Source organism: Salvelinus alpinus, chromosome 10, assembly GCF_045679555.1.
Source record: "Salvelinus alpinus chromosome 10, SLU_Salpinus.1, whole genome shotgun sequence".
Taxonomy (NCBI): Eukaryota; Metazoa; Chordata; class Actinopteri; order Salmoniformes; family Salmonidae; genus Salvelinus; species Salvelinus alpinus.
Window position 1 is genome coordinate 70897901 of NC_092095.1, and position 16115 is coordinate 70914015.

The 16115-nt window shown below is 48.3% G+C and overlaps 1 protein-coding gene across 7 annotated transcripts in view; it reads right to left on the bottom strand.

Moving 5' to 3' along the window:
• The window catches only part of vps8 (VPS8 subunit of CORVET complex), a 97420-nt gene that overhangs the window by 60736 nt on the left and 20569 nt on the right, over positions 1-16115 (bottom strand). For 6 of the 7 annotated variants that reach the window (XM_071330849.1, XM_071330844.1, XM_071330847.1 and 3 more), the window contains exons 11-19: positions 13948-14055; positions 13756-13836; positions 12424-12594; positions 11170-11244; positions 10986-11021; positions 7527-7617; positions 2530-2576; positions 2283-2372; positions 1539-1585 (exon numbers count right to left, since the gene is read on the bottom strand). In XM_071330849.1, the coding sequence (XP_071186950.1) occupies positions 1539-1585; positions 2283-2372; positions 2530-2576; positions 7527-7617; positions 10986-11021; positions 11170-11244; positions 12424-12594; positions 13756-13836; positions 13948-14055 (746 nt within the window). The remainder of the gene's footprint in view (positions 1-1538; positions 1586-2282; positions 2373-2529; positions 2577-7526; positions 7618-10985; positions 11022-11169; positions 11245-12423; positions 12595-13755; positions 13837-13947; positions 14056-16115) is intronic. The other variant, XM_071330845.1, reaches the window with a different exon arrangement.

Below are 16115 nucleotides of genomic sequence, written 5' to 3' on the forward strand. Positions count from 1 at the left end.
AACTGAAAGCACGTTCACACAGGAACAAACAAACTGAAAGCACGTTTACACAGGAACAAACAAACTGAAAGCACGTTTACACAGTAACAAACTGAAAGCACGTTTACACAGTAACAAACAAACTGAAAGCACGTTCACACAGGAACAAACAAACTGAAAGCACGTTCACACAGGAACAAACAAACTGAAAGCACGTTCACACAGGAACAAACAAACTGAAAGCACGTTCACACAGGACCAAACTGAAAGCACGTTCACACAGGAACAAACTGAAAGCACGTTCACACAGGAACAAACAAACTGAAAGCACGTTCACACAGGAACAAACAAACTGAAAGCACGTTCACACAGGAACAAACAAACTGAAAGCACGTTCACACAGGAACAAACAAACTGAAAGCACGTTCACACAGGAACAAACAAACTGAAAGCACGTTCACACAGTAACAAACTGAAAGCATGTTCACACAGTAACAAACTGAAAGCACGTTCACACAGGAACAAACAAACTGAAAGCACGTTCACACAGGAACAAACAAACTGAAAGCACGTTCACACAGGAACAAACTGAAAGCACGTTCACACAGGAACAAACAAACTGAAAGCACGTTCACACAGGAACAAACTGAAAGCCTGTTCACACAGGAACAAACTGAAAGCACGTTCACACAGGAACAAACTGAAAGCACGTTCACACAGGAACAAACAAACACATGTCTTCTGGCAGCGGATTGACTCTCTCTGTTTATCGTTTGTTTTTCCTACTAACCAATTAGTAGGAAATGCCTACTCCAAATTGGATAAAATCACACGACGCACACCGATGATGTCATTGGAAACACTTATCGTTCTCCATCTTTTTTTACTACAAAACATAGAAACTAGGCATTTTCACATGTGTTGGTGCTGGAGATGATGAATATAGAGCGGAATTATTTTAAAACATCCCTTTAATGCTTTGTCCCTTGAAGAGAACCCCAGTCAAACACAATAAAGATCACTCAGTGCATATGAAACTAACTGCATTGTAAATGAAATCTGGTGCCAGAAGATGTCGCAGTTTGTTCTTTCATAACCTTTTGTGGAGATCAGCCTTCATCGAGAGAGAGAATAAATTCTTATTTACAATGACGGCCTACCTCGGCCAAACCCGGACGACGCTGGGCCAATTACGGGCCGCCCTATGGGACTCCCAATCACAGCCGGTTGTGATACAGCCTGGAATCGAACCAGGGTCTGTAGTGACGCCTCTTGCACTGAGATGCAGTGCCTTAGACTGCTGCGCCACTCGGGAGCCCAAAGAGATAAAGATCTTATTTTCTCTGTCCATCTCTGTGCCGATGGAGCTGCTCAATGCTGCACTCTGATTGGACTACAAGGCTCCTTCCTTCACTCAAGAACTGCAGATGATATGAAGTTGAAAAAATGTGAAATGTCCCTTTAATGAATAAGCTAACAGAGTGCTGGGAATAGGCAACGCAAGGGCCATCAGACACGATGTCTGTGTCAGTCTGTGTGTGTGTGTGTGTGTGTCTTACGTCCTCTGCAGCAGCAGACAGTAATCTACCATGACAGGCACCATGTCCTACGGACAGAGAGAAAGAGAGGGATGGAGGGATGAAGAGAGGATGGAGACAGAGAGAAAAAGAGAGAGATTAGCTACTCAACCCAGGAAGCCTAAGCACAAGGACAAGCCTTAAAGGCAAATGAAAGACTGGTTTCAAGGTCCCGAGCGTTGTCAAACTGAACTGTGGGACGGATTAACGTGTGTGTGTGTGTATCGTGGGGTGAGTGTGTGTGTGTATCGTGGGGGGTGTGTGTATCGTGGGGTGTGTGTTTGTGTGTGTATCGTGGGGTGTGAGTGTGTGTGTGTATCGTGGGGTGTGAGTGTGTGTGTGTGTCGTGGGGTGTGTGTGTGTGTGTGTGTCGTGGGGTGTGTGTGTGTGTGTGTGTCGTGGGGTGTGTGTGTGTGTGTGTGTGTGTCGTGGTGTGTGTGTGTGTGTGTGTCGTGGGGTGTGTGTGTGTGTGTGTCGTGGGGTGTGTGTGTGTGTGTGTGTGTCGTGGGGTGTGTGTGTGTGTCGTGGGGTGTGTGTGTGTGTGTGTGGGGTGTGTGTGTGTATGTGTGTGTGTGTCGTGGGGTGTGTGTGTGTATGTGTGTGTGTGTCGTGGGGTGTGTGTGTGTATGTGTGTGTGTCGTGGGGTGTGTGTCGTGGGGTGTGTGTCGTGGGGTGTGTGTGTCGTGGGGTGTGTGTGTGTGTGTGTGTGTGTGTGTGTGTGTGTACCTGGAAATGTTGTTCCATGACCTGTATCTTGCCGTGTTCTGGACATTTCTTCACTGAGCGCTCCACATACTGGAACAGAATCTCAACCATCTGGAGAGACAGTACAACCAATCAATATATAAATCAATCAATCAATCAAATGAGATTTCTTTGTGGAAGGGGGGGGGGGGTAGGAAGGGAAGGGTGGAGGAGGGAAGGTAGGAAAGGAAGGGAGGAGGGAAGGATGAAGGGTGGAAGAGGGATTCACCTTGTCTGCCACCACACCTTTCCTCTTCGCTGGGTCCCCAAACAGTCCTGGAAAAATAACAGACATTCACAATAAATCAACACAATGACTCGTAAAGGGTTGTGTGTTTTCACTTTAGTGAGAAAAGAAACATCTATGTAAAAACTCTGGTATTAAATGTATAATGGCCTCTGTACCCTCAGTGTAAAGGTCTCCAACAGAAAGCCCTCAGAATGTAAAGTACTGCAGTGTAGAAATGATTCAAGGACAAACAGTGAAAACACCTGTCCTCTGTAGTACAGAAGAGGCCAGACGTTCCACACAGTGGAGCTTAGACCTTCTGGAAGTGGTTTTCTAAAGGCTGTTTTCAGTTGGTCTGTCAACATGTCACGTAGACAGCTGTTTTCAGTTGGTCTGTCAACATGTCACGTAGACAGCTGTTTTCAGTTGGTCTGTCAACATGTCACGTAGACAGCTGTTTTCAGTTGGTCTGTCAACATGTCACGTAGACAGCTGTTTTCAGTTGGTCTGTCAACATGTCACGTAGACAGACGTTTTCAGTTGGTCTGTCAACATGTCACGTAGACAGCCGTTTTCAGTTGATCTGTCAACATGTCACGTAGACAGCTGCTTTCAGTTGGTCTGTCAACATGTCACGTAGACAGCTGTTTTCAGTTGGTCTGTCAACATGTCACGTAGACAGCTGTTTTCAGTTGGTCTGTCAACATGTCACGTAGACAGCTGTTTTCAGTTGGTCTGTCAACATGTCACGTAGACAGCTGTTTTCAGTTGGTCCGTCAACATGTCACGTAGACAGCTGTTTTCAGTTGGTCCGTCAACATGTCACGTAGACAGCTGTTTTCAGTTGGTCTGTCAACATGTCACATAGACAGCTGTTTTCAGTTGGTCTGTCAACATGTCACGTAGACAGCTGTTTTCAGATGGTCTGTCAACATGTCACGTAGACAGCTGTTTTCAGTTGGTCTGTCAACATGTCGCGTAGACAGACGTTTTCAGATGGTCTGTCAACATGTCACGTAGACAGCTGTTTTCAGATGGTCTGTCAACATGTCACGTAGACAGCTGTTTTCAGTTGGTCCGTCAACATGTCGCGTAGACAGCTGTTTTCAGTTGGTCCGTCAACATGTCACGTAGACAGCTGTTTTCAGTTGGTCCGTCAACATGTCACGTAGACAGCTGTTTTCAGTTGGTCCGTCAACATGTCACGTAGACAGCTGTTTTCAGTTGGTCCGTCAACATGTCACGTAGACAGCTGTTTTCAGATGTCTGTCAACATGTCACGTAGACAGCTGTTTTCAGTTGGTCCGTCAACATGTCGCGTAGACAGCTGTTTTCAGTTGGTCCGTCAACATGTCACGTAGACAGCTGTTTTCAGTTGGTCCGTCAACATGTCACGTAGACAGCTGTTTTCAGTTGGTCCGTCAACATGTCACGTAGACAGCTGTTTTCAGTTTGTCTGTCAACATGTCGCGTAGACAGCTGTTTTCAGTTGGTCCGTCAACATGTCACGTAGACAGCTGTTTTCAGTTGGTCTGTCAACATGTCGCGTAGACAGCTGTTTTCAGTTGGTCCGTCAACATGTCACGTAGACAGCTGTTTTCAGTTGGTCCGTCAACATGTCACGTAGACAGCTGTTTTCAGTTGGTCCGTCAACATGTCACGTAGACAGCTGTTTTCAGTTGGTCCGTCAACATGTCACGTAGACAGCTGTTTTCAGTTGGTCCGTCAACATGTCACGTAGACAGCTGTTTTCAGTTGGTCCGTCAACATGTCACGTAGACAGCTGTTTTCAGTTGGTCCGTCAACATGTCACGTAGACAGCTGTTTTCAGTTGGTCCGTCAACATGTCACGTAGACAGCTGTTTTCAGTTGGTCCGTCAACATGTCACGTAGACAGCTGTTTTCAGTTGGTCCGTCAACATGTCACGTAGACAGCTGTTTTCAGTTGGTCCGTCAACATGTCACGTAGACAGCTGTTTTCAGTTGGTCCGTCAACATGTCACGTAGACAGCTGTTTTCAGTTGGTCCGTCAACATGTCACGTAGACAGCTGTTTTCAGTTGGTCCGTCAACATGTCACGCAGACAGCTGTTTTCAGTTGGTCCGTCAACATGTCACGTAGACAGCTGTTTTCAGTTGGTCCGTCAACATGTCACGTAGACAGCTGTTTTCAGTTGGTCCGTCAACATGTCACGTAGACAGCTGTTTTCAGTTGGTCCGTCAACATGTCACGTAGACAGTTGTTTTCAGTTGGTCCGTCAACATGTCACGTAGACAGCTGTTTTCAGTTGGTCCGTCAACATGTCACGTAGACAGCTGTTTTCAGTTGGTCCGTCAACATGTCACGTAGACAGCTGTTTTCAGTTGGTCCGTCAACATGTCACGTAGACAGCTGTTTTCAGTTGGTCCGTCAACATGTCACGTAGACAGCTGTTTTCAGTTGGTCCGTCAACATGTCACGTAGACAGCTGTTTTCAGTTGGTCCGTCAACATGTCACGTAGACAGCTGTTTTCAGTTGGTCCGTCAACATGTCACGTAGACAGCTGTTTTCAGTTGGTCCGTCAACATGTCACGTAGACAGCTGTTTTCAGTTGGTCTGTCAACATGTCACGTAGACAGCTGTTTTCAGTTGGTCCGTCAACATGTCACGTAGACAGCTGTTTTCAGTTGGTCTGTCAACATGTCACGTAGACAGCTGTTTTCAGTTGGTCCGTCAACATGTCACGTAGACAGCTGTTTTCAGTTGGTCCGTCAACATGTCACGTAGACAGCTGTTTTCAGATGATCCGTCAACATGTCACGTAGACAGCTGTTTTCAGTTGGTCTGTCAACATGTCACGTAGACAGCTGTTTTCAGTTGGTCCGTCAACATGTCACGTAGACAGCTGTTTTCAGTTGGTCCGTCAACATGTCACGTAGACAGCTGTTTTCAGATGATCCGTCAACATGTCACGTAGACAGCTGTTTTCAGTTGGTCCGTCAACATGTCACGTAGACAGCTGTTTTCAGTTGGTCCGTCAACATGTCACGTAGACAGCTGTTTTCAGATGATCCGTCAACATGTCACGTAGACAGCTGTTTTCAGATGATCCGTCAACATGTCACGTAGACAGCTGTTTTCAGATGATCCGTCAACATGTCACGTAGACAGCTGTTTTCAGATGATCCGTCAACATGTCACGTAGACAGCTGTTTTCAGATGATCCGTCAACATGTCACGTAGACAGCTGTTTTCAGTTGGTCTGTCAACATGTCATGTAGACAGCTGTTTTCAGATGATCCGTCAACATGTCACGTAGACAGCTGTTTTCAGTTGGTCTGTCAACATGTCACGTAGACAGCTGTTTTCAGATGATCCGTCAACATGTCACGTAGACAGCTGTTTTCAGTTGGTCTGTCAACATGTCATGTAGACAGCTGTTTTCAGATGATCCGTCAACATGTCACGTAGACAGCTGTTTTCAGTTGGTCCGTCAACATGTCACGTAGACAGCTGTTTTCAGTTGGTCCGTCAACATGTCACGTAGACAGCTGTTTTCAGTTGGTCCGTCAACATGTCACGTAGACAGCTGTTTTCAGTTGGTCCGTCAACATGTCACGTAGACAGCTGTTTTCAGTTGGTCCGTCAACATGTCACGTAGACAGCTGTTTTCAGTTGGTCTGTCAACATGTCACGTAGACAGCTGTTTTCAGTTGGTCCGTCAACATGTCATGTAGACAGCTGTTTTCAGTTGGTCCGTCAACATGTCACGTAGACAGCTGTTTTCAGTTGGTCTGTCAACATGTCACGTAGACAGCTGTTTTCAGTTGGTCCGTCAACATGTCATGTAGACAGCTGTTTTCAGTTGGTCCGTCAACATGTCATGTAGACAGCTGTTTTCAGTTGGTCCGTCAACATGTCATGTAGACAGCTGTTTTCAGTTGGTCCGTCAACATGTCATGTAGACAGCTGTTTTCAGTTGGTCCGTCAACATGTCATGTAGACAGCTGTTTTCAGTTGGTCCGTCAACATGTCATGTAGACAGCTGTTTTCAGTTGGTCCGTCAACATGTCATGTAGACAGCTGTTTTCAGTTGGTCCGTCAACATGTCATGTAGACAGCTGTAGCAGTGACATCATGAACATTCTATTGATGTCCGACATCAAACTTGTCGTTGTCGTTATGAAAAAGTATAAACACAAAACGACAGGCTGCCTGGTGGTTCAAAATAGCATAAAAGCTGTATTTTTTAACATCAATAAACCCATCCGTTTAAATCATCCGTTTAAACATTAATTTAGTAGATGTCAATCCAGCAAACCAGCCAACTAACAACAACTTTCTAAACGATGTTTTGATTCATTTCTAGATAGTTAGCTGGCTTAGCTGGCTGGCCTGTTCAAATAATGACCATGTCATAGCTGACAAGCTAACTGTTAATCATTATTACAGCTAAATAAACTCACAACAAGACCATTATTTACAAGTTAATGGCGAGCTAATTACAGAAAATAGCTTTACGGTTGTTGAGTGTGTCATTGCGGTCTCAGTCAGGTAACCATGACAACAGACTCAGCAACGGGCTACAGACACTCCACCGGAGTATAAATTAAATGTTGTTTTGATCAGAGACACTTGTCGTATTCTAATTGTATACAGACATGTTAATAGACAAAGTATAAAACAGCCTTAAGAAAGGAGAGGAGGGGAGAGGAGGTGAGAGGAGAGGGAGAGGAGAGGACTGGGAGAGGAGAGGAGGGGGAGAGGGAGAAGAAGAGGGAGAGGAGGGGAGGGGGAGAGGAAGAGGAGAGGGAGAGGAAGAGGGAGAGGAGGGGAGGGGGAGAGGAAGAGGAGAGGGAGAGGAAGAGGGAGAGGAGGGGAGGGGGAGAGGAGGGGGGGGAGAGGAGGGGAGGGGAGGGGGAGAGGGAGAAGAAGAGGGAGAGGACGGGAGAGGAGAGGGAGGGGGAGAGGAAGAGGGAGAGGAGAGGGAGGGGGAGAGGAAGAGGAGGCTATTCACCCAGTATAGCCTTGGCGGTGCCCTCATGGAAGGACCAGGCCAAGGACAGAGCCTCAACAAAACGTTCCTGTTTCAACAGACAGTCCACCCGCTGTGTGTGAGAGAGAAAGAGTTAGAGCAGGGAATGTCTCCAGCAGCACAGGTCCATTAAATCCCCCTCAGAGAGACAGGTCCATTAAATCCCCCTCAGAGACACAGGTCCATTAAATCCCCCTCAGAAACACACAGGTCCATTAAATCCCCCTCAGAGACACAGGTCCATTAAATCCCCCTCAGAGACACACAGGTCCATTAAATCCCCCTCAGAGACACACAGGTCCATTAAATCCCCCTCAGAGACACACAGGTCCATTAAATCCCCCTCAGAGACACACAGGTCCATTAAATCCCCCTCAGAAACACACAGGTCCATTAAATCCCCCTCAGAAACACACAGGTCCATTAAATCCCCCTCAGAGACACAGGTCCATTAAATCCCCCTCAGAGACACACAGGTCCATTAAATCCCCCTCAGAGAGACACAGGTCCATTAAATCCCCCTCAGAGACACACAGGTCCATTAAATCCCCCTCAGAGACACACAGGTCCATTAAATCCCCCTCAGAGAGACACAGGTCCATTAAATCCCCCTCAGAGAGACACAGGTCCATTAAATCCCCCTCAGAGAGACACAGGTCCATTAAATCCCCCTCAGAGACACAGGTCCATTAAATCCACCTCAGAGACACACAGGTCCATTAAATCCCCCTCAGAGACACACAGGTCCATTAAATCCCCCTCAGAGACACACAGGTCCATTAAATCCCCCTCAGAGACACACAGGTCCATTAAATCCCCCTCAGAGACACACAGGTCCATTAAATCCCCCTCAGAGACACACAGGTCCATTAAATCCCCCTCAGAGACACACAGGTCCATTAAATCCCCCTCAGAGACACACAGGTCCATTAAATCCCCCTCAGAGACACACAGGTCCATTAAATCCCCCTCAGAGAGAGAGACAGGTCCATTAAATCCCCCTCAGAGACACACAGGTCCATTAAATCCCCCTCAGAAACACACAGGTCCATTAAATCCCCCTCAGAGACACACAGGTCCATTAAATCCCCCTCAGAGAGAGAGACAGGTCCATTAAATCCCCCTCAGAGACACACAGGTCCATTAAATCCCCCTCAGAGAGAGAGACAGGTCCATTAAATCCCCCTCAGAGAGACACAGGTCCATTAAATCCACCTCAGAGACACACAGGTCCATTAAATCCCCCTCAGAGACACACAGGTCCATTAAATCCCCCTCAGAGACACACAGGTCCATTAAATCCCCCTCAGAAACACACAGGTCCATTAAATCCCCCTCAGAGAGAGAGACAGGTCCATTAAATCCCCCTCAGAGAGACACAGGTCCATTAAATCCCCCTCAGAGAGACACAGGTCCATTAAATCCCCCTCAGAGACACAGGTCCATTAAATCCACCTCAGAGACACACAGGTCCATTAAATCCCCCTCAGAGACACACAGGTCCATTAAATCCCCCTCAGAGACACACAGGTCCATTAAATCCCCCTCAGAGACACACAGGTCCATTAAATCCCCCTCAGAGACACACAGGTCCATTAAATCCCCCTCAGAAACACACAGGTCCATTAAATCCCCCTCAGACACACACAGGTCCATTAAATCCCCCTCAGACACACACAGGTCCATTAAATCCCCCTCAGAGACACACAGGTCCATTAAATCCCCCTCAGAGAGACACAGGTCCATTAAATCCCCCTCAGAGAGAGAGACAGGTCCATTAAATCCCCCTCAGAGACACACAGGTCCATTAAATCCCCCTCAGAAACACACAGGTCCATTAAATCCCCCTCAGAGAGAGAGACAGGTCCATTAAATCCCCCTCAGAGACACAGGTCCATTAAATCCCCCTCAGAAACACACAGGTCCATTAAATCCCCCTCAGAGACACAGGTCCATTAAATCCCCCTCAGAGACACACAGGTCCATTAAATCCCCCTCAGAGACACACAGGTCCATTAAATCCCCCTCAGAGACACAGGTCCATTAAATCCCCCTCAGAGAGACACAGGTCCATTAAATCCCCCTCAGAGACACAGGTCCATTAAATCCCCCTCAGAGAGACACAGGTCCATTAAATCCCCCTCAGAGACACACAGGTCCATTAAATCCCCCTCAGAGAGACACAGGTCCATTAAATCCCCCTCAGAGAGACACAGGTCCATTAAATCCCCCTCAGAGAGACACAGGTCCATTAAATCCCCCTCAGACACACACAGGTCCATTAAATCCCCCTCAGAGAGACACAGGTCCATTAAATCCCCCTCAGAGAGAGAGACAGGTCCATTAAATCCCCCTCAGAGACACACAGGTCCATTAAATCCCCCTCAGAAACACACAGGTCCATTAAATCCCCCTCAGAGAGAGAGACAGGTCCATTAAATCCCCCTCAGAGACACAGGTCCATTAAATCCCCCTCAGAAACACACAGGTCCATTAAATCCCCCTCAGAGACACAGGTCCATTAAATCCCCCTCAGAGAAACACAGGTCCATTAAATCCCCCTCAGAGACACACAGGTCCATTAAATCCCCCTCAGAGACACAGGTCCATTAAATCCCCCTCAGAGAGACACAGGTCCATTAAATCCCCCTCAGAGAGACACAGGTCCATTAAATCCCCCTCAGAGACACACAGGTCCATTAAATCCCCCTCAGAGAGACACAGGTCCATTAAATCCCCCTCAGAGAGAGAGACAGGTCCATTAAATCCCCCTCAGAGACACACAGGTCCATTAAATCCCCCTCAGAAACACACAGGTCCATTAAATCCCCCTCAGAGAGAGAGACAGGTCCATTAAATCCCCCTCAGAGACACAGGTCCATTAAATCCCCCTCAGAAACACACAGGTCCATTAAATCCCCCTCAGAGACACAGGTCCATTAAATCCCCCTCAGAGACACACAGGTCCATTAAATCCCCCTCAGAGACACACAGGTCCATTAAATCCCCCTCAGAGACACAGGTCCATTAAATCCCCCTCAGAGAGACACAGGTCCATTAAATCCCCCTCAGAGAGACACAGGTCCATTAAATCCCCCTCAGAGAGACACAGGTCCATTAAATCCCCCTCAGAGACACACAGGTCCATTAAATCCCCCTCAGAGAGACACAGGTCCATTAAATCCCCCTCAGAGAGACACAGGTCCATTAAATCCCCCTCAGAGAGACACAGGTCCATTAAATCCCCCTCAGAGAGACACAGGTCCATTAAATCCCCCTCAGAGACACAGGTCCATTAAATCCCCCTCAGAGACACACAGGTCCATTAAATCCCCCTCAGAGAGAGAGACAGGTCCATTAAATCCCCCTCAGAGAGACACAGGTAGAATGATATAATAGATAACCATTAGTTTTAGACTGGTATGTCAGAGACAAACGTACCTCCCTCCAGTTCCTCAGAGTCATGATGTGGGCTGACTGGAAGAGAGAAAAGACTCAATTAGACAACGCTTGAGTTTCTACTTCAACTGTACACACACACACACACACACACACACACACACACACACACACACACACACACACACAGACACACACACACAGTGTGACATATACAGACACCTACCTTGGTCCCCAGTAACACCATCTGTCCTGCGTAGCTGCAGACAGACTGATAGCAGGCCTTCTCTCCTACAAGGGCCTAAAACACACACTGTTAGTCTGGAGGGCAGAGGCCAGGACACTGTTATTCAGAGTGAAAATCAACCGAAATCAACCATGACTGCTGTTTCTCAATAATACGTTTAGATACAAATGTGGCAAATATATGCCAAGAATCGTGAACAAGACCTTTGTACGGATTCAATGATTATTTCAGGAAGATCCACAACATCATGGTCATGATTGGTTCATGTTGACTCTGAATGCCTCCATGTAGAGGTATGGGAGACAGGTGGGAGGGTATGGGAGACAGGTGGGAGGGTATGGGAGACAGGTGGGAGGGTATGGGAGACAGGTGGGAGGGTATGGGAGACAGGTGGGAGGGTATGGGAGACAGGTGGGAGGGTATGGGAGACAGGTGGGAGGGTATGGGAGACAGGTGGGAGGGTATGGGAGACAGGTGGGAGGGTATGGGAGACAGGTAGGAGGGTATGGGAGACAGGTGGGAGGGTATGGGAGACAGGTGGGAGGGTATGGGAGACAGGTGGGAGGGTATGGGAGACAGGTGGGAGGGAATCACTGGTGACCCCCCTGCTCCTTGATTGAACAGCTTCAGTCCCCCTGAAGAGACGCTCTCCTCTCTGGCAGGCTGCTTCTGACCCAGTGACCAGAACGTTGGTCCTGTATGATTGGACAGAGCCACCTGCTCTACAACAGGTTAGAACTGATGATTAAACCGTTTCATTCCAGGTAATGGTTTGTAACCTTACTAGCAGGTTTGAACAGGTTGGTGTTTAGTAGTTAAGGTCGTGGAGACTGATTCTTCAGGGGGATAAATTATCTTGTGCAACCTTTTCCCACTAGCCAGCCTAGTCCTGTCCTTTCTGACCCTGCTCCATAACCCTTAACCTTTGACCCATAAAACTTACCTGACACCCTCTACTACCACTGACCTCTAACCCCTCACCTGTGACCTTCGCCAGTGCCAGGTGATGCCTTCCCCTCTACAGCTACTGACCTATGACCCCTCACCTGTGACCTTCGCCAGTGCCAGGTGATGCCTTCCCCTCTACAGCTACTGACCTATGACCCCTTTTCCATGCCCTTTCACCCCTACCACTTCCCTACCATTACTTCTCAACCCTCACTATCTACCCACCGCAACCTCTCTACCGTCACCTCTGATATCTGACCCTGACCCCTCACCCCTGACCCTCACCAGTGCCTGGCTGACGTTTCCCCCCGTGGCCAGCGATTTAAAATGGCTGCTGTTGTAGACCAGCTGCACCTCAGCCACGTCCAAGTTCTCCAGCTCCTCCTGGCTGGGTCGGTCCACCACACGCAGCTTCTCCCCACTGTCCATCACCACCAGGGTGCGACTGTTGATCCACTGTGGAGGGGGAGGGGAAACACAATTAGTGAGTGGTGTGAAAGAGAGAGAGAGAGAGAGAGAGAGAGAGAGCGAGCGAGCGAGTGAGAGAGAAATACAGAGAGAGAGAGAGAAGAGAGAGAGAGAGAAGAGAGCGAGAGAAGAGAGAAGAGAGCGAGAGAAGAGAGCGAGAGAGCGAGAGAAGAGAGCGAGAGAAGAGAGCGAGAGAGCGAGAGAAGAGAGCGAGAGAGCGAGAGAGCGAGAGAGAGAGACACAGAAATACAGAGAGAGAGAGAGAGAGAGAGAGAGAGAGACAAAGGGAGGGAGACGGGGTGAAGGAGAGGAATATTAACAGAGGCAGGGGGAAGAAGGGGGATAATAACAGAGAGACAAAGCCAGAGACAGAAAGCGCGACAAAACAAGGCGACAGAGAGAGACCTTGGCTGTGTTCAAAACTGTGACGTATCATGGGTAAACTGTGACGTATCATGGGTAAACTGTGACGTATCATGGGTAAACTGTGACGTATCATGGGTAAACTGTGACGTATCATGGGTAAACTGTGACGTATCATGGGTAAACTGTGACGTATCATGGGTAAACTGTGACGTATCATGGGTAAACTGTGACGTATCATGGGTAAACTGTGACGTACCATGAGTAAACTGTGACGTACCATGGGTAAACTGTGACGTATCATGGGTAAATTGTGACGTATCATGGGTAAACTGTGATGTACCATGGGTAAACTGTGATGTATCATGGGTAAACTGTGACGTATCATGGGTAAACTGTGACGTATCATGGGTAAACTGTGACGTATCATGGGTAAACTGTGACGTATCATGGGTAAACTGTGACTTATCATGAGTAAACTGATGTATCATGGGTAAACTGTGACGTATCATGGGTAAACTGTGATGTATCATGGGTAAACTATGATGTATCATGGGTAAACTGTGACTGGCTGACTGATCTACAAATAATATTGAGTAATTATTTATAACAAGGTTCTTTGTAGATCAGTCAGTCTCGACTAAAACTGTAAAGTCATCTGCAACGTCAAACACGCCCATTCAGTGAGGATAAGAGGAGGGAACGGAGAAGGGCAGAGGTTAAAAGAAGAAGAGATGTGACCTGTAAAGTAAGACACATCCTGAAGTGACATCATGTGACACTTACATTCAGACTGATGATGTCACAGTTCAGCTGCAGCTGTCTTTGCTTGATGACATGGATGGTTCCGGTCTCATCCTTCTTCACCTGGACACAAACAGTCAACAGGAAAGTAGGTTTATAAAAAATATCTGTTGTTAATGTTTACTAAACAAGGAATAATGGTAACCAGGAAGTAAACAGGAAGTGAGGTGTTACCAGCAGGAAGTGTATGGTGTCTCCTCTGCAGAATGCCAGGACGGGGTTGACCACCTTCTGAACGGGGACAAACTGCCAGGCCAGCTGGGGAACACTGGTCGGGTCCGTCTGGAACATCAACAACAATAGACAGGTCTTATTCATCCCTGTGTCCCAGATGGCACCCTACCCCCTTTATAGTGCACTACTTTAGACCAGGTCAAATGACACGCTATTCCCTTTACAGTGCACTACTTTAGACCAGGTCAAATGACACCCAATTCCCTTTACAGTGCACTACTTTAGACCAGGTCAAATGACACCCTATTCCCTTTATAGTGCACTACTTTAGACCAGGTCAAATGACACCCTATTCCCTTTATAGTGCACTACTTTAGACCAGGTCAAATGACACCCTATTCCCTTTATAGTGCACTACTTTAGACCAGGGCAAATGACATCCTATTCCCTTTATAGTGCACTACTTTAGACCAGGGCAAATTACATCCTATTCCATTTATAGTGCACTACTTTAGACCAGGTCAAATGACACCCTATTCCATTTATAGTGCACTACTCTAGACCAGGGTGCCATTTCTAGCCATTCCAATACGACAGCCAATGCACGGTGAGTACTGTGGTGTATAAAATGGTTGCCAGGGTGTAGTGTGTATCAGCGAGGTGGGTGCTACAGACTGGTGGTGGATGAGGTGAATAACCCTCATACAAAGAACCAAAACAAGTGCCTGGGGGCCAGGGGCCACGGCTTAGAACCAAGGGTTTGTTTGAACAAAAGGGGTTCTCCAACAATGTCCTCCAGCCTTTACAAAATCATCGTCCTTTATATTCTCTCTCCCTGCTGCATGTGAACAACACCTTATTACTGGCACAACCGCAGTGTATGATGAAGACTGATGTACTTTAATCAGTTCAGCAAATAGCTGAATCTTTATACAATGAATAGAAATTACAGGGCCTTTCTCCTGTTCTGTTCCTAGCCAGGCAGCGTCTATTGTGCCCCCCCCCCAGCCTCCAGTCTCCTGTTCTGTTCCTAGCCAGGCAGCGTCTATTGTGCCCCCCCCAGCCTCCAATCTCCTGTTCTGTTCCTAGCCAGGCAGCGTCTATTGTGCTCCCCCCCAAAGCCTCCAATCTCCTGTTCTGTTCCTAGCCAGGCAGTGTCTATTGTGCCCCCCCCCCAGCCTCCAGTCTCCTGTTCTGTTCCTAGCCAGGCAGCGTCTATTGTGCCCCCCCCAGCCTCCAATCTCCTGTTCTGTTCCTAGCCAGGCAGCGTCTATTGTGCTCCCCCCCAAAGCCTCCAATCTCCTGTTCTGTTCCTAGCCAGGCAGCGTCTATTGTGCCCCCCCCAGCCTCCAATCTCCTGTTCTGTTCCTAGCCAGGCAGCGTCTATTGTGCCCCCCCCCAGCCTCCAATCTCCTGTTCTGTTCCTAGCCAGGCAGCGTCTATTGTGCTCCCCCCAGCCTCCAATCTCCTGTTCTGTTCCTAGCCAGGCAGCGTCTATTGTGCCCCCCCCCCCAGCCTCCAATCTCCTGTTCTGTTCCTAGCCAGGCAGCGTCTATTGTGCTCCCCCCAGCCTCCAATCTCCTGTTCTGTTCCTAGCCAGGCAGCGTCTATTGTGCCCCCCCCAGCCTCCAATCTCCTGTTCTGTTCCTAGCCAGGCAGCGTCTATTGTGCCCCCCCCAGCCTCCAATCTCCTGTTCTGTTCCTAGCCAGGCAGCGTCTATTGTGCCCCCCCCAGCCTCCAATCTCCTGTTCTGTTCCTAGCCAGGCAGCGTCTATTGTGCCCCCCCCAGCCTCCAATCTCCTGTTCTGTTCCTAGCCAGGCAGCGTCTATTGTGCTCCCCCCCAAAGCCTCCAATCTCCTGTTCTGTTCCTAGCCAGGCAGCGTCTATTGTGCCCCCCCCCCAGCCTCCAATCTCCTGTTCTGTTCCTAGCCAGGCAGCGTCTATTGTGCCCCCCCCCAGCCTCCAATCTCCTGTTCTGTTCCTAGCCAGGCAGCGTCTATTGTGCCCCCCCCCAGCCTCCAATCTCCTGTTCTGTTCCTAGCCAGGCAGCGTCTATTGTGCCCCCCCCCCAGCCTCCAATCTCCTGTTCTGTTCCTAGCCAGGCAGCGTCTATTGTGCCCCCCCCAGCCTCCAGTCTCCTGTTCTGTTCCTAGCCAGGCAGCGTCT